At 44.4% G+C, this 23,929-nt stretch overlaps 1 protein-coding gene across 13 annotated transcripts in view; it reads right to left on the bottom strand.

Annotated features, from left to right (window-relative positions):
• Positions 1-23,929, bottom strand: part of KALRN (kalirin RhoGEF kinase) — a 534,490-nt gene that overhangs the window by 350,218 nt on the left and 160,343 nt on the right. For all 13 annotated transcript variants that reach the window (XR_008236018.1, XR_008236019.1, XM_052792838.1 and 10 more), the window contains exons 2-3: positions 13,908-13,982; positions 837-951 (exon numbers count right to left, since the gene is read on the bottom strand). Coding sequence is in view for 11 of the 13 variants with exons in the window: in XM_052792838.1 (XP_052648798.1) it covers positions 837-951; positions 13,908-13,982 (190 nt within the window). In the remaining 2 variants the exon portion in view is untranslated. The remainder of the gene's footprint in view (positions 1-836; positions 952-13,907; positions 13,983-23,929) is intronic.

Genomic DNA, 23,929 nt, shown 5'->3' with positions numbered 1-23,929 from the left:
GCAGTGGTTATTGAGTAAGGATATTTGGCAAGCTTGAAAATAGGGAAAGGAAGCTGGACGAACGGGTACATAGCCTTGTACTCTTGGAGACATTAAACATTGGCTCAGAAATACCTGCCTGGGCACTGAACCCTATAAACTGTCTCCCAAAGCTTGCAAAGCTAAATATACACTGGCAACAGACCTTTCCTCCAGCATCCCTGGGAAAGGGATGGCGACCTGCAGATTGGAGGAGGAACATGGTGACTAATGCGGGGAAAGGTGCTGGTTTACAATCAGAACCATTTGAAACAACTTTCTTTGAAAGCTTCCCCCTTGTTCCACCCATGTTCCTTCCCAAGCCCAGAGAAAGCTCTGGAAAGTGCTGGAACAGGAAGATCTGCCTCCTCACACAGGGCAGGCTCTCCTCCCCAGCAACTACAGTCCCCTACCTCAGCTCTCCTGAACTTCCCACAAGGTATTAAAAAGCAACAGCAGACAGCAGGCTCTCTCCAGCTTGCTATATTTAACTGCAGACCTCTAAGCTCTCTCCTCCCTTTGCACTCCTCTAGAAGAGCCATGCAGTAACATGGGGAACAAGAGCTGCTCCTCATTACTGTCACGAGCCTGAAGCTTGGTTTTGCTCGCACTGCCTCCGCTCTGGGGCTCCTGCATTGCTGCATGTGCGATAAAAACCATCAGAGTATACACAGGAGGAGGAAGGGAACCCTTTTGTTTCTCCGTCCCAAGAACTGAAGGTACTAAATGTTAATACTTGGAAATCAGCAACTGCCAAGAACAAGTTCCTCACCCACCCATCCACCCTAAGCTTTGAAGTGTTTTCTTTCTAGCTTTACCTTGGCACGCTGGCCAAATAAGTCACAAGTTTCCGAAGGTCTTCCTGCCTTATTCTGTCGTGATTGCTGCGGGCTGGGAAGGTCAAGACAGGACCACCTCGTTTATCACGGCCACCTGCGGAAAATAAAGGATTGTTAGAAAATCAGGCAGGAAGCACACGTCAAAAAAACTATGTGCACTGAATTGATAAACATAAATTACGGCACATTCAAGAGTCCGTGCACTCTTTGTAGCTTTCAGGCTTGCCTAATTGAGGAAGACATGCTTGCATTTGCTGGAGCTCCAAAGCAGGGGAAATAAATAAAAAAAAAAAAAACCAACAAACCCAACACACAAGGAAAATTGCTACTAGCATTTCTTCTGGCTTTCACCTAATCCCTTCAAATGTAATATAACTGCCAATCCAAGCAGGCAATGCTAACGAAATCTTACTGTGGGGATAGTTTTAAACTGGTCAACACCAAGATAGTGAAAGTATTTTTCACTGTTACTCAGTGTGTTGCATTGTTCATTGCCAGATAGTCTACAATGTCCTGCCAGTTAGAAGCGATGTATCCCAGTAATGTTTATGCAGCAAGACGCTCTAATCTATCTGGCAATTCATTAGAAATTGAAATTTTGATTAGAAGTTCATGCCTCCTATGCTTTCTATTTAGAGAGTGTTGTTAGCAATTGGAATGATTTTTGGTTTGTTTTTTTCCTGTAGCTTTCCTGTCTTAAAATCCACTCCTTTTAAACCGCAAGTGTCTGGCACTTCATCATTTACAGCAATTGTCAAAAGGCTTAGCCATAAAGGAATGACTCTACCCTGAATTATACAATCACAAATATAGGGGTGAATACAATCTATTCTACAGCACCATATTTTATTCTCTGCTGTGAATAAAGTTTAATAAGCTTGAAACTGAAGTCTAGTGCCTCAATGTTTAGTTCTTTCTTCACATATTATCACAGGATTTTTTCAGGAATTGCGTGTTGTTAGACATATGTTCGCATTGTTATCTAGGAAAAAAGTCATAGCAAAATTACAGTTCAAAAAACCAGCATAGAACTGCAAAGACCTTGAAAATAAGCTGTAAAAATGCAGATGAGTTTGTGCTTTTCAATGGAAAGTATAATCCTTTTAACAGAAATATCACTTCTGAGAAAGGAGAATCACGTGCTTCTCTGAACTAATTTACCTGGCCAACAAGAAGAAAAAGCTACGCTAGGACACGCACATCTCCGGCACAGATCCATGCTGCTTTCTCTCATGCAGAACACAGGACGCCCAGACTCTGTGGGGCATGACTTCTGAAGGGGTCCTAAACACCCTAATTCAGTAGGAAGAGCCCTAAGAGACTCTGCTGTAAAAGTAGGATTGGCATGAGAGCACATGTGCGCTTGGAAAAACAGTATCCTGGATCACCACAGGGCAAAGAATTTCTCTGGGCAGAATTTAGATCAGGAATCAAGGAGGTGCTTCATATGGCAGGAGTTCCTGCAGGAGGACAAACCAGAAAACAAACTGATGAGATACACGCATGTACCCCCAAGGCACAGGTTTTCCAGCTGGCCCTGCACACAGAACAGAGAAGTCACTTGTAGATCCAGCTCCCATCTGACAACGTACCCCTGTCCAGTCCATTTTATTCTGAAACCGTCCATTCAGTTGACGGCACGATAGGTACAAGCTCACAGCACAAACCGTCTAGCACAAAGTATCTCTCTATGTGTTCATAGTCACACAGAAGCAGCTAAAAATAGCGATGTTGTTACTATATATACATTTTGTTCAAATATATATATTACTTTTTTAAAAATTGCTAAGTCCTGTCTAAAGAGTTTTCTACAGTACTGCAGACTGTGCAAGTCAAAGTCTGTTACATAAACTTCATCTATACTGATAGAGATGCCAGTGTTACCCTATGTGTTACAGTTTGTCAGCATTGAAATTCCCATAGTTTTCAATGGATGCTATATACCTGAAGGGCTACATCGTGCAACTCTCCCCTGGAGCCAGGTCATGTCCGATTTGTCCAGCGGTATAAACGGAGAGGCAAACAAAAGATGCCATCTTCATTTTGAGCCCTTGTGCAGCCAGGGGTGCATATGGAGTACAAAAACTGTCCTGCCTAATCTCCACCCAGATCTCTGTGCCTCATGTTTGCCTTTGGCTCCGCACCATGAAGGTGAGGAAGGTCCATGGGAATTCGGTGTCAGCTTGGTTGATCCATGCCTCTGCCACATAGCATAAGAATGGGGGTATAACATAACAAGGATTCAATTTACAAGGAAATAAGCTCATTTTTATTTTCAGATCTATATACATATATATTTATAAAAAAAAAAAAATCCTTATTTTAAGTACATTCTCCCTTTGTTGAGATTATTTCACACACCGTAACAATGCCAAAACCATTATATCATGCATGATGTGTCCAACAGAAAAGCAAGCCAGCCTATAGAATGGCAAACCAATGTAGTAACTAAAGCTGGAGGGAAATATTTTTTCAACACAGGAAGCTTTTCAAGGTTTTGAAAAATTTCCCGTCATATCAAGATGTAACCAAGGCTTTCAAAAGCTTCCAAATATTCACTGAAGCAGAGACCTGAACTTGAACTGCATCCCAGAAGAACACACTACCCGCTACTCAGTCAGGCTCCCTCTCCTCCTCCATTCCCAATTAATTAAATATTACTACAAAGTGGAAAAGCACTAAGAGATGAGATCAGGAGACATCCAAGCCCACAGTTACAATCCTCTCCCAGGATATGAAACACCTGGGAAGGGCCATGGGCTTCCCACAGCCCAGCAGCCCTGATCGCTCTGATGCTGCTCGTTCACCTCGGCTTGGTAAACCAAAAATTGTGTTTCTGACCAGGGACCCCTTTCCCACCTACAGTTCCACCAAAGTGAGCTCTGGGGAAGGAGAAAAAAAAAAAAAAAATCTAAATTCTGGTATGCTGAAAAAGTTAAATCAGAAAATTCTCGACCCTTTTACTAAGAGTAACACAAGGATTTCAGCTACAGAAAAGGAAACAGGGTCCAGAACATTCCTGCCCTGTCTTTGCTTCAGGATAAAAATTGTCCCTCAACAGTTCATCGACAGTGTCCTCAGGGGAGCTGGATAAATAAGGCTCTAGCACAGAGTCAGAAGTTACTAGGACAGACCAGAGGAAATGGGTTAATTCTCGTTGGAGGAAGAAGGTTACATGATGACCCAGTTGGAGGTTTCTGGATGATGGAAGGATAAATAAGTGCCTGGACCGATTCCTTCTAGTCCTATGGCACAGAAAAACAAGGAAACATGCAGCAACTCTCAAGAAATGTGAGCTTTAGAAACAAATGTTTCTCATTTGTGATAAAAGTACAGCTCTATGCTTTGAGCAATAGGGTGAAATTATTATTACAAGTGCATCGTACATATTAAAATCCTTCACTTGTTTCCAAATTATTCATGAGCAATCCCTAATTTTTATGAATGCCTGCATAATTTACAATTTTATGAAGAACCTTTATGAAGAAACGTCAGGTTTCTTCCAGAACAAACCACGGTATGTTTAATTCACCATAAGACTTGCAGAGTTCAGTAACTGTGGTTTACTCTCTTAAATACCAGTAATATGTAGCTTTTCCATTGCACTTTATAACTGCAAATCTCAGCTTTTCTAGGCAGACTAAATGGGATATTACCACCATCGAACTTTAGACACCTAACATGCCTATATTAGGACCCTCATCTCCTTTAACAGAGCCTCCAGACAGGTAGCAACAGCAACTAAAAGAGAAGAAAACCTTTTGGCATTGTCTATACAGGGAGTCTATACCTTTCCTCTTCTTTATTATTAACTCCTTTTTTACAGAGGGGAATAATGAGGTACAGAGAGGGGAAGGAATTCAACCCAGATCCCACAGCAAGCCACTTGAAGAACCAGGAGTAGAAATTAGGTTTTCTGACTCTTAGTCCACTGTATTAGAGCTTCATAGTGCTTAGGCTAAAAGTCAGCAACTAAAAACATTACAGAAACTCTGTCTCTGCTTGTTAGTAATCCACCCAAGGAGGCTAATGTTGCTGCAAGTCAGCCATGATCTCAACACCAATTTTATATGCACAGTCTCTTCAGAGAACTACCCGGCACATTGTTTCAAAAGAAAATAAAAAATGGAAGGAAGTAGAGAGTCTCAATTGCTCTAATCAGTGTGTCCCATCTCCTGCCTCCCACTGGGCTCACAGACATGGGATGCAATAATCAAACATGTCTTTAGGTTTGCTAATTACAGTTATTAAATGCTAAAACAAACAGCTGATAATTTCTAATTGTTTTTCAAGGTGGGTTTTCATGGGCTTTGCTCTGATTTAGGGAGACAAACAGATGGCCTAGTTATTAGTGGTCTGGAAAAAGGAGTCAGAAAAACACACATTCTTCAGGGCACAAAGTACACTGAGAACAAATATGTAGCCATATATCTCTTGCATTCCTCCTACAAAATCCTTTGTTGATGGCCTTGCCTGTCAGTGGCTTGCTTGCCAGTTCTTCCCATCTCCCTTTCTTCTAGCCTATACAGAAACCATTGCTAAATTCAGCATTTGTTCCCAGAAGTAGGCATTTGTTCCCAGAAGTAGGATTACATCATTTTTTTCTCCTCAAATCATACAGGGGATATTGCAGTGATGGCATAAGGCATCGTGATGCATACCACATTAAACGAAAACATTAAAGAAACCTCAAAAAACCTACACAGGAAGCAGGCAGCATAGTCAGTGACCTTCTGATAACCACTTTTCTGGTCAAGCCTGCAACCGAGAGGAAAGGGACTCCAGCCATAAGATCCCTATCCTGGCAGCTGCCTGAACTGACATCTTAATCATTTCAGTGGCGGGCCCAAAGGTTTCTGCCTATGGTGGCTCCAGCTGCCCACAGGTAAGTCAAGATGTTGGTCAACCCCAAGTGTTACTAATGTGAACTCAGTGTATGGGCCTTCCCAATTTCAAGTCCTGAGGCACAACCATCCCTGATAATATACAAAAAGCTGAAATGCCAGCTTTGTGTAATCCTGTTTAGGACAGGAAATTATCGGTTTCCTTTAATGCAGACTTCTTGTATACAACAGATAATGATTTTATCAAGCTCCATTTTCAAGCTGCATCTCTCCAGTTCTGTCAGTATCATGATACTTACCTGCTTGCATTTATCTATATTTAAGGGATTCAGGCCCTCTGCTTCCTTTTGCACTCTCTTTATAAGCATGAATTCACAAGGATTAACCAGAGACACAGACAAATGTCCACACATGTAAAGGCTCCCAAGCACCTTGTCTAAGGTCCTGCAACATATCAGCAATGGAGACAGGAGCAGTACACAGTGTCTCTGGCCTCTGTTCAGATGTCTACTGCAGTTCAAATGAATATGCAGCTTCATCTGACTCCTGCAGATCATAAGCTGATCAATCTTGATGTTGCAGACTCTGCTGAGACCATAAGTGAGTTTCCAGAGGAGCTGAAATACTCCTTCAGATGGTATTTCAGTCCAAAATATGGTGAAAAAATGAATGATAATGAAGACAACTAGGAGACAGAATGAGTTCAGCTGATGTCAGGCGCCTCCATAAAATGACAAACAATATGCTCTGGATTTCTAAATCTAATTGACAGACTTCCTAGGAAAGCAAAGTATCAAGGAATTGGTATCCAGAGTCTTAAAATAATATTCTTTTTGCTGCCATAGCTGAGCTCTGTGAGAGTCTGCTTGCTACCAGAACTCCTATGAACAGACCTCTACACTAAAGCTCCTCCAGCTTCAAGAGGGACTAATTTGTTGTAAGGGTCATATATAGGATTATCTATATGACCACCCTCAAATTCAGTTGGTTCCACAGCAGGTGATTCTAGTGCAACAGTGATGGAAATTTAAGCTCCCACAACAAGCCCACCTGCAAATTAACACAGCTGCAATGCAGTCACCAGGTCCTGATCCTCTAGTGTGTTGCTCTTTGCAGCATCCCATATCCCAGAGTCAATTGCCTGAATCAAATCCTAATGGCCAACAGTTGCAACATTTAGGGTTAATGACTCCAAAAACAAGGCTGTATGTTCCACCAGAAGATCACTTAGCGGAATAGATCAGAGGCTGTTGACGGGATGCTCAGTGCAGCCACTGGAGGATCCTACTTCCCCCCAGGTAGATTTGTTCTGCAGTCACCCAGAGCCAATGCGTGGATTTGAAAAGACCACGTGTTGTGGCTTGTAATACACCTTCGCTGATTTATGCAAGTGTTTGGGGGTACTTCTTCAATTTTAAATGTTTACTTGCCAACAAGCCACTGGGAAAATTGTCTCATTTTCCACAGAGGAAGTTATTGCCCCAGCAAAGCAAAACTAAGAACAAGTGAAACTCATTAAAACGAAGGAAGAGCTTCTTTGTGTGGAAGGTAAAACTTCCAGAGAGAGTCCAGAGGAGCCTGTTTCTTCCTCTGGAAGAAGTTGGTTTGCTGTAAAGTAGCACCAGTACCCTCCTCTTCAATGCTAGCCCTTATTCACACCTATGCAAACCTCACTGACTTTTGCCCCAGCTGCAAATTGTTTTTTTGATCTCGCCTCCTCTATCACAGATGTATGGGAATAGCTGTATATATTTAAAAAACAATAGAGCAACTGCACAAAATAAACCCCAAATCTTCTAAAGCAAAACACTCCACTGCACACCCTCTTGCCCCTGGAGAAGTGAAGGGAAAAAAACAGCACGTGGCTGTCATGCTGCTGATGGCCATACTGACAGGCACTCCAAACTCATGCCACTGGGCGTAACTTCAGAAGCTGTACAGAGTAAGGAGAAACAAAGAGATGCCATATTCACCCTGATCACACACTGTTTGTCTTCCTGATTTGAGATAAGCACAGAGAAACAGCAATGGCAAAGTTTCTGATGGTCATCAGCAAAGGGAAATATGTGATAAACTGATTTAAAATAACTGGCTGCTCAGGTTTGCCACGTCCCCAGCAGGTAAGTCCTCAACAGCTACAGCCAAGTGGAGGATCCTGCAAATTAATGAAAGTTCGGGGGAGAGTTCAAGCTATTGGACTCATGTAATTGCTATTAGGAAGTCTTTCCCCCGCCCTGGATTTAAGAAGAAATTCAGTCTAGAGCTGGAAAACACTAGCAGATGAAAATGTTTCTGAAGTTGCACATTCCAGCAACGTTTTTCCATTTCAAATAGCCTATGTTTTCCCACAAAAAAAGTATTAAAAAAACCCAACCATTGCTAATACAGAGAGGATGTCCAGTTGTGAATTTCAGTGCTTCTTGTCAGTTAAAATTGATTCCTTAGGAAAAAAGCATAAGCCTACAAACCAAAGCTCCTTCACAGAAATAAGGAAGTTTTCAGAGGTGACGAGTCTCATTAGTGGGACAGGAGAGCACACCTTACTGCAAAATGACCAAAATGGTTGGTTGTTATCATATTAATTATCTCGGGTGCTACAGTCACCTCCTTGGGCCCTTATATTGATTTATAAGCTCCCAGCCTTGATTTCTATATAAGGACAACTCTCAACTGCCTGTGTAAATGGAGACCCTCGCTGAGATATATATAGAGCTCACTGTGTCTTTAAGGACGAGAAAACCCTGTGAGCTGGAACAGGATGGGATGTATACAGACCTTCTTGCTTCACAGGCTCAGTTCCTTCCTCTTATTGTTATTTTGAAAGTCCCTATCATTAATTGAGAAGCTATACCTATGTGACAGGATGCAGGGACCCATCGACCAGGAGGTGGTCAGAGTCCAGCACATTTGGATGACACCCAAGCAATGACTTGTGATCCCACAAGTTCTTGTGAGTCTTTTTGGATAGAAATTTTGATTGCATTGATTTTTTGCCCAGTTTTGTATGGCACTTGAACCTTTCTGCCTCTCCACAAGGCAGCACAGGTTGCATCACTACTTTCACACATGCTAATTAAGGAAGCACACAAAGGAGAAATCTCCCTGCTCTAAGGAGATATTGGTGGATCTTGGCAAGCTGCTAGTGTCCAAGCGCCAGGACAGTAAGTGCTGGCAGTGACTAGACATTCTCCACAGAAATTATTTAATTTAGTCCATGGCTACAGTTAAAATGTATGGAAAGAAATACGGCAACTGATACTGCACACTACATTTACAACCTGTAAATGAAATCAGAAATCCCAGGAAACATTTTGCTTTCTGCTTTAACCTTAGAGTCCCAATGAGGATATTTAAACAGCCCCTATAGGTAAAGGCTCTTCTCTATCCTCAAAAATGACCTAATACTCTTGAAAAACAAAAGGAAAAGAACAAACAACAACAAAAAAAACCGTGGCAGGCTCAGACCTCATCAAAAGACCTGGAAACTTTACAGTCTAAACTTCCTCGTTTTCTTCTTCAAAGAAAAATTTGCATCGATGCAGCAGCAAATTCTAGATGAAAGCATGATGGCCCAGAACCACTAGCAAAATTCAATAATCAAGCAATGCTATGTTTTTCTAATAGCCTATTTCCTCTTTTTGGAATTTCCGTTCATTTCAAACTACATCAGGGAATGGTATAAAATGGAAGACATTTTTCTGTAACAAAATGTAGAACGATGCTGATGTTTCATTTGAAATTTCCATTCCAGAGGAAGAGGAGAATGGAAACTTTTAATTTAAATCAAAACTTTCTGTGCAAATACAAAATGTTTACATCATTCCAATATTAAATATTTTGGTTAGTTCTATTCCCAACCCAATACAACTTCCAGTGTCCACAAATCAGCGTTTGAGACCCCCTGAAACCTGGATCGGAACTCCTCCAGTGCCCAGAGGGCCCTGCGGCATTTCAACCCTTTCTCTGAAGATTGAAGCGTATCCATCACAGAAAAAGAAAAAACATGCCCCTCCACATGTGGTCCCACGTACCCCTGGCACTAAGTGACCTGTGGTGTCTTCGGACAAGTTTTTGGGAAGGTCAGTGTCTTCTTGTCTGAGCCTTCCTCTGATTCACCCTGCTGGCCTAAATTTAGTGAAACCTAATTGAAAAGTTGATCTGATCTATTTACACTGAAATTCCTCCTCTAAAGACCTTTCGGGAAATCTCTCTCTGCTTTTCCTTCAGGCTCTCAGCCAGGCTGAGACATTGCTGTGACCCAGCTCCCAAGGCTGCTCCCGAGACATGCAGGGTTGGGGACAGGGGGCTTTTGAAGGATGGAGATGGCCAAACCGTTACCGCATCCACTTCTCCCTGCCCCATGCCTTTTGTTACCCAAAGTCCACAGAAAAACCTCCTGCTTTGCTGAACGCACATTGGGAGCTCTGCTTGTCACAGCTGCAGCAGCTCACCAGTTTATTACACCCTTCTGCCTTTTGCTGTTGATAAATCCATGCTCAATCACCCTCTCAGAAACCTGGCCAGCCTCCTCCTTTGTACTCCTGCCTCAGCAGATGAGCAGAAGGTACCTGGGTGACAGGCGTGAGCCCACGCGCTGTTGCTCTTCTGAGCTCTCCGGGAATGGGAAGTGCCGGGAAGGATCCCAAGAAACTCTTCTGGGTGGGACGTGGGGAAAGGGCAAACGCTTTCAGCGAGACCCACAGCATTAGTCAACTAACAAGCTTTTCATAACCTAAGTGTATGAAAATCTCCATGCATGGGAAGGGGACACGATAACACGCTCCCCTCCCTCTCCTGAGAGCCTCATACGCTTCCTCCCGTATTGCACTGATCAATAGAAAATCTCTGATAAATATAATCAAACAGCTGAACAACATCCCAAGTTAAACCACTCTTCTACAGCACCTGTGCTTCCTAGGAAAGACTACAAGCCCAGCTTCCAAAATATTTCACCACCTCTCACTGAAAAAAACTACCTAAAATAATCTACAACCTGTTTTATTTCCTCTCCTCTGCACTCATCAGAATACAAAACCCATTCTCTGGCTTGTAGCTCACTCCCTAGTGGTTCCCAAAGCCATTCCAGTGCTGCAAGCAATATGGTGAACCACCCAGGCAAAGCCAAGATTTTATTAGGGTTTAGGCAACAAGCAGGTGGCCAAAGCCTCCCTCCCGCCAATACCCTGCTTAATATGCTTCCACGAGGTCAGCGATGGAAGCAATCAGACGGCGATGGCCAGGATGCACCGTGCCCCCGACTGCTCAGGCCATCTCTCTGCTTATGAGTGCTGGAATGGGATTTTCAGGTGCTGTTTAGCCACACACGCACATGAACTTTTCTCGGGTTCAGTCTAGCTCATACATGAGATCACTGGAAGAAATCAAGAACTAGTTCCAGGAAAAAATCCCAACATTATCCGCCCCTCAACTCTCCCGCAGCGCAGGGATGCGGATGCAGCCCTGCGCCTGCTGCTCGCTGCCGGCTGAGCCAGCTGAGGGGAAGCGCCAAGCACAGAGCCCCAGACGGCATTTAGGCTGGATGAATGCATGTCCAGCTAGTTAGAGCTGCATTTCAACTCCGAAATTAAGTGCACTTCTGAAAATTTGAGTGCTCCTCTGAGATTACACGGCTGTGCAGGCAGGTCCTGTTGTGCCTGCTCTGGAGCAGGCGCCAGCTGGTGTCACTTCCCTGCCTGTTCTGCCCTGCTGCTCTGCATGGTCCAGGTGTGGAGCATCCTGAAACACAAAGCATAGTATAGCCCCCGCCTGAAGGAGCTTGTTTGTTCTCTGCAGCTTTCCTGTTGAATCATGGACTAAAAAAACAAGGCGGTGAGCCACAGCAGATGAGAAAAGAAATAAACTGTGTAACTGAGATGTTCAGCTGAGATTTTTTTGTGTGTGCTGATAAATTCTGCTCATGTAAGGAGAACCCCCTTGACAACTTTACTGTAGTGTTATCGTTAAAATTAACTGTAGTATAAAACTCTGAAGAAGATTCAATAAAACTCTTTTTCCTCGAGGAAGCCTGATTAAAAATGCAATGTGCTCCCAGAGTCTGTGCTAACTACAGAACAATTTTATTTTTTTTTTTTTTATCTTGCAAAGTCCAGCTATTTGATTTTTCTATTTGGCAAACATTTTCTCTTCTGTGCTCAAAGCATACTCTAGGAAGTTATTCCATTTTAATTAAAAAGAGCCTAGCCATCAGTTGAAGTGCTCAAATCCTTTTCTTAATCTGATTTATTACAACAACCCAGGGGAAGACTGGGCAGTACTTAAACTCTGGGCTGGAGGGTGATGCTGGGACTGCTGCAATAAGACACTAGCAGCTCAGAGCATTCTATCTGCAAAGGCCCCTGACAATTGTTGCCCATAGTTGTTGTGTTTGGAGACAATGGAGAGGAGGTGTAAATCCTAGGACCGCTATCTAGCTAGCTGTGTCAGGAACAGGCACATTTTGAGCAGATACAAGTCTGGAAGCTGGTGAGTCTACGAAGAATGAGCTGTCCCTTGCCTGCAGCAGATCACGGCACGAAACCCTGGGGGATCGTGTTGGCGCTGCTTGTTTAACGCCCCCCCAGAAGGCAAGCTTGGCCCAGGACAGCGTCTAATGAGCTGATGATTTGGTGTGAGACCCTCTGGCTCAGAGCTGAACACAGGCACTGTCAGTGGAAGGGGCTATATAAACGATCCAGACAGGTTGTCGTTATTAAATATTCCATGAATTACCGCATGACCCTGCAGTCATTTCCATGCGAAGCAACAGCAGGAGCCAAGAACTCAATTCCAGTATGGTCCATGCATAAATTCCTCCCTTTCACTTCCCCAGAGCACCCAGTTCAGCTTTGTGTTGCAAACAAGTCTGCAGGTATGCTGTGTTTTTATGACTATGCTCCTCTCTTTGGAGCAGTGAAAGACAACAACCACATAAAACATTTCAGGACATTCAGAATGAGACAACAGTGCGAGGTAAAGTAGTCCTGCACGCGAGTACTGTTGGGATAGTCTTGGGTTTTCACACGAGCCTTTTGGTGTCTCACAAACTTCTCTCAAAGTCTTTGATTTTCATGTTGTTGGTCAGAAAGTTCAGGGTTTATAGAGCCACAAATGGTTTGCCCAAGTCACTGCTGGACTTGTGATCCCTGGACCATTTACCTGTTGCTACAAAGGAAGACATCTCACACCAGCTACTAGTAAAGGTGAAAGCTTTTCCTGCCTGGCCAGGCATCTCCATGGCTCGGCAGGGTGACCAGCCCCATCCTCATGGGCCCCACTCCAGCACCCGGGGGGAGAGCCAGGGAGGAAGAGTCCAGGCACCTAACAGCCTCCCTGCTACTCTCCTCCCCTCTGCAGTCAGCATTACTGCGGAGACGAAGGAAACAAAAAGCAAAGACTGCAAACAAGGGGGCAGGCTATTTTTGATGCAGGTGTTCTCATTGCAACAGGGGAGATGACCAAAAGCAGCCTGAATGGTTTGCAATCATCAGAAACGCTGGCACTAGAAATAACACGGTTTCACACTGCCAATTTGAGTGACTTCATACGAGATTATGATCACTTCAGAGTTTCTCTTCCCCCTCTCCCTGACAAGCTGTAATTCACGCCAGAAACAATATCATCCAAGCCATTCTCAAAGCCTTTTCCATACCGTCTAGTCCTCATCCACCCCCAGGTCCTTGAGATTTGTTTCCTGAACGAAGGCTCTAAATCTTTGTACAGGATGGCAGGAGCTCTTTGAGCATCTGAGCTATTATGTAAATGCAGCATCAATGGTACTTTTAACTGCAAGTTGATTAGGATTGCAAATGAAACACCAGTGATTTACAGGTCTGAGTGCCTCCTACAAACAGGAATTAATGCTGTTTGCTGACCTTGAACCCAAAGCAGGATCCCTGAACTGTCCTGAAGGCTGAGACGGCACAGGTCTGGGCTGGAGCTGAGAAGATGCATTTCATCCCACCTGTGCTGCCCATTTACTGTTTCTCAGAATATGACGAAAATCAACATGGGCCAGATTCCAACACTCTGAGTATTACTGGATAGCCCTGTTCCACATACAGCCCGTTTCTTAGCAGAAGAGCTAATTTAAATACTACCAAGTCCAAACATGAAACTGGTCCCTCGTGACTCTGCAGCGCCATAAGGACCAGGACGCAGCAGACAGTGCTCATCCTGGGCTGGAAGGATCCAGAAACGATGTGCTCACCTGACACGAAGGCCACTTTCTCCTTCAGTATAGGAAGGACATCAGCAGCTTTTAAACCATCATTTCGAAAAGAACCTGCAAAATAGAGGAAGACAGGAAAGCCACATTAGAAGAGAGCATGTCCTTGCTCCCAGCTTCACAGACACTCCATGTTTCTCTAAATCAGACTGGAGAAAGTCTATAAATTACATAAAAGCACCAAGAAATAGACCCTAATGGCTGATACACAAGCAACATTAGCATCAATAGAGATATGTTTGTAAAAAGAAGACACAGAGAATCAGCTCATCACTTTATCCTTCAGAAGTTTTGAAAGGGTAACAAATTTCCCACCAAGTAACCAGATTTATCCCCACTGCCTTTTTCACAGACCATACTGTCAAGCCTGGGAGATGCCCAGCTTGCACACCGAGCCAGGAGCCTTCTCCTTTCACTGTTTTGAGCATAGTCCAGGCAAAATTGCAAGGAACATTACAGCACATACACATCCATTTAGCATCAGTCCTGGAGACAGATTTGCATGGGGGCTGGCTTAAAAAAGGCTCTTCCCCTTCCCCGCTTTCTGCTCTGCACAGAACAGCTGGAGATGGAATGGCTCAAGGTGGGGACCGCACTCAGAGGGAGGACATGCTCCTTACAAGCCAGCCAAAGTTTTTCCTGGGGAAGGAGTGGTTTGAAGCCACAGTGCATCCTCATGTAATTCATACTGTTTGATTACATGTTAAATATACCTGCACAGACCATTTGCCTTCCCCGCAGTGCCAAATTATTTCACATCTCCTGAAAGTTCACCAAAGAAATCCCAGATTTTTACTCTCCTGGAAGCCTTAGGAAAAGAACTGACAATGGTTTCAGCCACCAGCAGCATGTTTCTGCTTTGAAAAAGACCAGCAGTAACGGATCACCCCACAGCAAGCGAGACACTGCTATTCCATCAGGACTATTACAAAACAAAAGGTGGGTTTGAAGGACATCTATACCTGCACAGACCATTTGCCTTCCCCGCAGTGCCAAATTATTTCACATCTCCTGAAAGTTCACCAAAGAAATCCCAGATTTTTACTCTCTTGGAAGCCTTAGGAAAAGAACTGACAATGGTTTCAGCCACCAGCAGCATGTTTCTGCTTTGAAAAAGACCAGCAGTAACGGATCACCCCACAGCAAGCGAGACACTGCTATTCCATCAGGACTATTACAAAACAAAAGGTGGGTTTGAAGGACATCTTTGCAGTTGCTCTGAAAAATAACTCATCCATCACTGGGTAGTGAATACCCATCACGACAAGTGATCTTCAATATGGCCTTAAAGCTATTCCAGTTCATCAAAGAGTACAACACATTTGAAACCCTGTATTTTTACTTTCTGCCTTTCACAGGCAGGCAGCAACCACCATTCTTCTGAGATGGTACCAGGGCAAGAGAGTCTTCTCACAGAGCAGCTTTCTTGACTGGCAACATTGTTCCAGCCATCACACCTTCCTTGTTGAACACAGCAGATGACACCTGACCATCTGGGTCTGAAAGTGGGAATGGGGATAAAAGCCCCCCCTATATATTGTCATCTATTTCTTGCATCATGCAGCCTGCAAAGGTACAATGGTTCAATCCACGCAGACATATGGAACAGACAGGATGAAGATGATAACAGCCATTTTCACCCGCAGCTGAACCTGTGTACCTACAAGTATTGTTATTACCATGGTTGAGTTACTGTTAATGGCAAATGAGGTAGCATTTGCCATTCACAGTCAGCTTGTGCAACAAGACTGTCTTTTACATGCAAATACATCCCTCACCGGTGACCGATGGCTACAACTACCTCTCTGTGTCCCCACATGCTCTCAGGTGTCACCTCTGCAACACTCAGCTCCAGAAGATGAGCAAGCTCACCAGCTCAGCCTACGCTTGTGAAAATCAGCACACAAAGGAGCGAGGTAATTCAATGCAAGGCCAAGACCAATGTAACTGCAATTTGAACAGGCATTGGAGCACGGTCCTGAGAGATCCCTGAAGAGTGCTTTGTGTCAGTGAAGTGTTTTGGGACCAGGGAAACTAGTCCTGGTTGCTGAACTCTTTCTGTGTTTGAGTAAGCAGAGCTTTGTGCACTCTGTGTTAAATATAGGAGACTTTGGTAATAACTTACCCTCTTAACAACAATAACCTCTCAGATCCCAGGCTGTGGCTAGCTCACATCAAAGGTAGGAACCGTTCAGCCACAGGCAATATTTGGAATTTAAGCAGCCTTGTATATAAGCATCTCATCCAACCGTGAAGCAAACAACAACAGCCAACATGCTAGACACTTCACGATGGCTTGAAGACACTGAAGCAGAGTACTGGGCCAAATTCCTCCAGCTGCAAGATCAGCAGAGTCCATGCAAGTTGAGTTTTGGCCAATATTTGTTAAATTTGTCAGGGAAACAGCAAAGTCAATACTTAGGCACTTAACTGTGCAGTAGACGTTATACAACTGAAGTCATAGTGAACACCAAAAAAATGTCAGTGGGTGCAGTGTTCGTGTATGTAAAACACACAATAATGACTTCTTACCAAGAGCCCACTGTACTGAGGGCTGAAGGACAATTTCAAACACTCTCCCACAAGGAAGGGCTGCATCTCACAGAGGTAATATGCACAGAGACCGGGAGAAAAATGTATGGCTTTTAAAGATGGTCACCTCCTGAGCTGCAGCAGGGCAGGCTGCAGGCAAGGGGTTCACTGCTAACAACCCCGACGTCCTGACTGTGCACAGGAGAGGCAATAAAAGACACAAATGAGGACAGTGCTGCCAGCAGGTGTTTTCACCTTTCTCAGTATCCCCCAGGACAGGTCAGTTATGCTCCAAAAAGATGAATGAATTAGAAAACTCTGAGCCCATCCTACAGCCAGGGAATCGACAAAAACTCCCAAGAGCTGCAAAACTTCCCTTGGGATGAGGGAGGAAACGTCTGAAGGGAGATCAATGCCTAAAGCAATGCCCTCACTCTGGGTAATGTACGTGCTCACCCAAGCAGCAGTTCGTGACCCACAGATGAGGCCATGGCCACTGCTTTCAGAGGTCACTCCAGCTCCTGACAAAATCATCGCGTTAGCAGCTATGTCTCAGAGCATGCTGTCAGGTTTTCCACAAGGGCTAGGGGAAGTGATGCATAAATGGGAAAACCAATGGCTGTAATAAGGGCTCCAAAAGCAACAGCAAATCTGTCTCCAGGAGGGCCCAGCGCAGCAATGATGCATTCCCCAGTTCATAAGTTATTATAAGCATACCCCTAATAATGCTCATTTTCATCCTATTCCCCAGCTGTTTCTAATACATTTGTTTTGTTTGTTTGCGTGCTGGATCCAAAGCCATGTCTGCATAGCACCATCTAATTTTTGCCGCAGAGCCCCGGGTATACAACCATCTAGCCAGTTCATTACTAGATGATGACAAAGGCTGTACTTTGTATCCTGCCCTACACCTCTCTCCTACCCCTGTAAGACCCGAGCCCTTCTGTGGCAGAAGGACGAAGAAGGACAGATGGATGAAGGAAGGGCAGGCTGAACAGTGAGCCATCCTGCCCATTGTCCATGCACTGGTTTGCTGGTTCACCATCACCATAAGCATGGGACTACACAACAGTGTCCCTCTTGCCCTGCTACCTGCAAGTCTCACCATAGTCTTCAAAGAAGCTTAAGCATTGCAATCACCTCTTTACCAAAAGAGAGGCACAGAGAGCATGGTGCCATGTCCCAGTCACCCTGCAGCCCCTCACACCTTTATCACATCCTGGCTATCCACGCAGCGGGGACACTATGACTATCCACAAAATTTTATTACTCCGGTGACAGGAGAAGAAAACACACCACGCCTGCAGGAGCAGCTGACAGAATAAACTATTCTTGTAAACTTGGAAGCACTGAAAAATTAAAAAAAGTGGATCCTTAGCATGGCTGAGTCACGTTTCAGGGCAGAACAGCATCGCACATGCACAGCCCGTCTCCTAGCAGGGATTCCCTGCACAGCAGAAGCAGCTCACAGTTTTAGGTGAGATGCTGTAATGAGAAGCCAGCTGGGCAAGATGGGAAGCTTAAGGCATGCTTCCACGTTAAATGCAGCAAACCTGAAATTGAGAAAAGAAAATTCCTTTCTACCCGCACAAATGCCCCAGTTGGCCTGGGGATCTCGCTGCCGCAGGGTGCGGAGGTCAGCAGCTCAAGGAGCTTCCCAAACAGGTTAGAGATCTGCGAACAACAAACATCTCCAGGGAACTGTAAAGATTAATAAAATAAGCAAGAGTTTTGGAAAGAATATAAGCCTACAGACTTTGGAGTGAAAGCCAAACTCTAACTCTTGGAGTGAAATATAAATTATCCCGGGAGAGAGTCCTGCAGGCTTTAGGATTTCTTTTGCTAAGCAGAGTGCAGGGCCTCTGTTGGAGACACTGTCTTGGGCTAGCTGGACCAATGGTTTGCTTCAGAACGGCTTTTCCTAGAAAAGCTTCAGTTCTAATCTGAAAAATGCAGCTCTTGGCTTCAAATAAAGATCAGCTGCTGGAAATATGGAAATACTTTCTATACTTAAAAAAAGTATGCGTAGGCAAGAAGGCGGCCTCCTGTCAGAGCACTGCATGGGGCTTAATCACTTGGCTCCTGATGCCTTCAGCGGGAGTTGTTCATCCCAAGTCCCATGCAATGTTTCAGGAAAGGCAGCCCACATTCTCCTAGTTCTCAGAACAGATTTGACTATTTAAAAACTTTGGCATGAAGTTTCTTTAACCAAACAAAACTGAACTCCTTGGGCTAAACCCATTCCTTGAGGAACTCTACTGGAGTCCAGGAGGCAACAGTAGGATTAATCTGGTCCACATTGTTTCTTTCCTCTTCCCTCAGTAGCGGCCTCCCCTGGCCTCCCCTGTATTTCTTTCCTCCTCCACCCCTGGTTTTTGGAGCAGTTGTCTCCTAGCTTTATCATAGCCTATTTACCTTCCTACCTCTTTTTCTTTTTTTTTTCCCCCCTCAAAGTCTCACTGCATTTTATGTTTGTTTGCAGTACAGTAGCATCTTGGCTTTCTACAACATACAAACAGAAGGGACGTCTGATGTGAGCACAGAGAGGCAGAACAAAGGAGACTTTATTATTCCCAATGTAGCCTTTGCAAACTGAGACACAGAGAGATTGACTTGTCCAGCGTCAGACAGAAAGTTTGCGGTGAGCTGAACCCTCATTTCCCCAATGCGTCCCCAATGCCTTTCTCATACAACCACCCCTTTGTTTTCTGGCAGAATATAATCCTCCTTTTTCTTCTCTTTACACTTCTTGCTTCCTCCTCCTGCCCTTCTCTCTCCATTGTTCTTTCTTTCTACATTTTGGCCTCAAATATTTACCTTTTGTGTGTCTAAACCCTATTTAACCCCTTCCTCCCTTTCCTGCACACTATTGTCTGTCCCTGCAGGGCTGTGAGCCTTCCTAGTTTGGTTTCTCTGATTTTCTTTAAGCCATGGAGAGGGGCTTAGCTGAGGGCTGCCGGGGCCTTTGCCGCTGGGATTTTGCTCGCTGAGGCTCATTGGTTCAGAGGCAGAGAGGCCACAGCGTGGCACAACCATTTGGTTGAATAGAAGCAACATGTGCTCCTGACTAGCATTTTAGCACCATCTGGCAGAGATAAATGGGGCTGGACACTCTGCATCTGTCGATCACTCTTCTGTGGACAACAGCCTGATCCCTGATGCAAAGAAAGAGTATTTTAGTGCCCTGAGCCCCCCAGGAGCCTGCAAGGCTCTCTTGCCACACTTCCCCACTGCAGACAGCAGAAGGGCAGGTTTTGACTTCACAGAGGAAGGAAGGAAGGAAGGAAGGAAGGAAGGAAGGAAGGAAGGAAGGAAGGAAGGAAGGAAGGAAGGACGGACGGACGGACGGACGGACTGAATTGAAGCTAAAGGCAGCACCAGCCAGAAGAAATACAAAATTAATCTGTAAATATCATTACCAACTATTATTGAAGATTAACCCAGAGCTATATATTTCACTAACAAAGGTTATTATTCTCCTTAATAGCCAATAAAAAGTAATACCTGGTCTCACAGGAAGCATTTATAGTCCTAGGACTGCAGGTCAGAGTGTGGCAGGGACAGGGTGAAAGGCAGGTTGGACTAGCACCATAGCCCTGGGGCAAGGATGGTGACTGTCCCCCTCCATCCTCGGTTTGCTTTCTCAAGCAAGAACTTCTCACCTGGTGCTCCTGACATGTTCACCCTTCCTAAATGAATGAGTACAGCAAACAGACTGTCTGCATTCAACATGCCTTGAGCAGTAAGCATGGCCACAGCATGCAACACTCATCTGGAGAGACCAGCAAAAGCTAACATGGACATTGCCGATATTTTCCCTGGAAGCACAGCTAGCATTGGCTGTGTTTCTCACCCCATGCAGAGCCAGGGCTAGAGCTTGCTTTCAGCTCTACAGTAGAAATGTAAATAATCCCTGGGCCCTTTGTAGACTTGTGATGGCTTTCCTGCTATATAACTAAAGACCCACATAGCTTTTAAGCTTGTGGCTGAAGTCTACTTATTTCTGCACATATAAGTATGTATAAACACAGTATTATAGACATATAGGTATGCAAAGTGGGTTACAGGTACCTCACTGAGGATCCAACCACAAATCTGCTGTGAATCTGATATCTAGTACTCCTGTTACTCTTGTACGGAGTAAGTGTTTTTATGCCACCAGATCTAGCATGCAGACTGACGCACAGACCCACGCCATAGCGTCAAAAGTTGCAAGAACCATGGACACCAAAATAGATGGTCTGCACAAAAGACTAATCCCACTGCACCACATACTAAGCACTTTATCCCAGCTGAGACAAAGTTATACTCATTACATTGCTGCATTTATTTGAAAATGAAAAGATGAATGTTGCTTTTATACGTAATACTTATGCTCAGTCCAAGACATTATTTTGTCTGTGTTTCGTTATTCTGTCCTTCCTTTTATCAATTATACACCACTACTGCCCACTGGCACATCCTTCTGGTCACAGCTACTGGGTGACAATACTACTGCCTCTGCTTCCAAGTCTTGCCACTGCTTGTCAGAGGTCCAGCTGCTTTTCTGTCCCCTCTACACTGACAGGTCGGTCCTTCTGATTTCCCACTGCTTGTGTCCCTGCAAAGGCACAGTCACTGCCAGCACAGCCCCCTTCCCTCCCCTGCCTGTAATACTGAGAGAGGCAGGGCTGGGGTTTGGGGGAGCTTGCTAATTGCTGAGATTGTTATTCCTTCCACGAGGTACTTGGCAGCATCAAGCCTCCCAGCACAGCCTTTGAATGTCCACACATTTAAACAGTAGCCTCAGCTTGAAAGCATGCCAAAGAATAGGCAAGGCTTCAAGAAAGATACAGCCGCTTGCAGCAAGCATGCAAATTCATTAGCCTCTGTGCACATGTGGCCTCTAATAAGTTGTGTTCGGCATCTGAAGTCTAAAACATCGCACCCTGTGCATCCCACCTAAGCCAACAGCCAGGCTTTGCCTTTTCATACGTGGCACAAAACCATTTAAAGCATCAGAAGGATACCAAATTAATGCATAATCTGCGGCAAAGGCTCTACTTCACCTCCATCCATGGGGGATTTTATTCATTTCATTTTAAACATACACTAACAGAGATGCTAAGAGAATGCAATGACTGCGAGTCAATCTTTTACGCATTTCCTTTTTGTTTTCATCAAGACTTTGCAATCAGGCTGAGATCTTTCAGTTCCTACCCTTAGAAAAATAATTAGACATTATAGGTAGCCCTGTGGATAGCACATCTGACTGCTAGTCAAAAGACTTGGCTGTATTTGTGGTTCTGCTCCTAAATTGCCTTGTGATCCTGAACAAGCTGTTTTAACTGCACTAGATCTTGGTTTTCTTCTCTACAGAACAGAAATAATGACTGCCCACATTAATAAGCACAGGCAGGTCCGCAGACCTCAAAAGCACCTTACAAACATGAATTAATTTTGTCTCAAAAAACCTTTCTGAGGCAGAGAACTGTTCCAGTGTACTTTTATAGATTGGCAAAAATGAGGCACCAACAGTAGGAAAGACTTGCTCTGGTGATCACAGAAAGGACTTTTTGGGCAGGAAAGGGAGACATTAAGAGAATTGGAAAAATTTGGTGATCTGACACAAAATCCTGTGTTTTATTTCTTAAGTGTTCAAGGGATGGATGTGCTGCCCCAGAGGGAAATGAGTGCACATTCAGCACCTTGAGCTTTTAGTCATTAAGTGTCTTGCTGTAGATTGCACTACACATCAGTGACCACCCAGACGCAAGAGTCTTTTATGGTGTTAATAGAGCTATGGGCCATTTGTAATCCGAAGTCACATTTTAAGTATGGCCATGGTTTCTACCCAAGCCTAGAGTGCGTGAATATTTTCTTTCCATTTCACTCGCCTCTCAATTACAATTGGATTCCTTATGGAAACATTCCTCAGAATTTTATAATCCTGTAAAAAGTTTAGACTTGCTGATGGATTCCTGTAGGAAGGATACAAGTCCTCTGTGAAGTTGCAGAGGTTGGGTACCCAAGGTCTCATACTGTGTTAAATTCTGTAGGTTAGAATAATTTCCTTTAACTGGCATTGGTTTAGTTGACAGGCTTTTTCCAAAAAGCTGCAGTAGAGCATCTGCCAGCACCTGTCACTTATCAGTGACGTGCTTAGGGCTTCCCATTCGTCTCTCAGAAAGCCTCCCTCTCAGATCCTGGGGGTCCCCAGCCGCCAGTAACTTCTCCGGGACAAAAAAATAAAATAAAATATCTAATTATGTACAACATTCAGGAGGCACTTTGCTGAAACTCCAGCCTTACAAAGGAACCATATGCCAGTGCCTCAAGTGTGCTTTGCAAACATCTGCCTCTCAGGGGGATTTCATGCCAGACAGTAAGAAAGAAACTTTAATTAGAGGCCAATTGAGATCCTTGTCCCAAGGCCTGTGACTTCCCCAAAAAAGAAAAAAAAATCACAAACAAAGCAAGCAATTACATTTGCCCCCATGTTTAAAAACAATCTGTACATTTTCTCTTTTAATACAGAGTTCTTTTTTTAATTTTTCTGACAGGGTTCAAAGTGCCCCATCTGAACAGACGCACAGGCTGACAAAGTTCCCATTGCCTTCAGAAAGATCCCTGCCCGGGAAAGATGGTTGTGTCTAGTGCGAGTGTCGGAGTGAGTTTTAAATTAGTCATTTTTGATTGTGGTTCATCCAACATTCACAAACTAGCGCCTCACTATTAATTAGGCTTACTTTTCCCTCTGCCTCACCTCGCCTTAAATCCCATTTGACCAGATACTTTTCTTCCTTTGCTCATCCCCTTCAGTCCCTCTTTCTTTCTGCTAGGGCTTATGATTTCAGCTCACAGCTATTGCATCATCCTGTGAAGCCAATTTAAAAAAAAACTAACAAAATGAAAACCCAAAGCTGCAACTCAAAGGGGTGTTTTCACTTCCTGTGCACAAATTCCCCAGTTAGGGATAAAGCAAGATCCATGCCCTAAGCTCTTGAAACGGGGCAGGCAAGTAGAAACATCCCTGCAGAGGGTTATGTGGGAGAACAGGCAAAGCCCTGCCAGGATCATAGAGGATGTCCCCATCCCTGAGTGGGGGACAGTTCATCCAGACTAGGTGGTTGCAGGTCTCTGGGTGATGCACCTCTGGCCAAAACCAGCAAAACCAAGGCAGCAGGAATGGCAGAAGAAAGCATGCCAGCTAATGTCAGGTGCAGCACATCCCTGCGGGGGCACAGGGAAGGCTCACAGGCTACGCTGTGATGCTGGGCTGCTCTGACAACAGCTCCCCACAGCCCTTACCTGGAGAGCAGGACCTCCCTTCACGCCCCACTCTTCTGTCCTTATTTCAGTTTCCCAGGGTCTACTCCTCTGCAAACCAATCTAAAACCAACCCCAGCCCGCTGACAGGGAGTGTGCATAACCCACTTGCAGCTGACTTCAGATTGCCCAGACCTCTCTAATGCAGCACTCAACTGTAAAGC

Source organism: Harpia harpyja, chromosome 7, assembly GCF_026419915.1.
Source record: "Harpia harpyja isolate bHarHar1 chromosome 7, bHarHar1 primary haplotype, whole genome shotgun sequence".
In the NCBI taxonomy this organism is placed as follows: Eukaryota; Metazoa; Chordata; class Aves; order Accipitriformes; family Accipitridae; genus Harpia; species Harpia harpyja.
The sequence above is the reverse complement of the archived record's forward strand: the minus strand, read 5'-3'. Positions and strand labels throughout refer to the sequence as shown.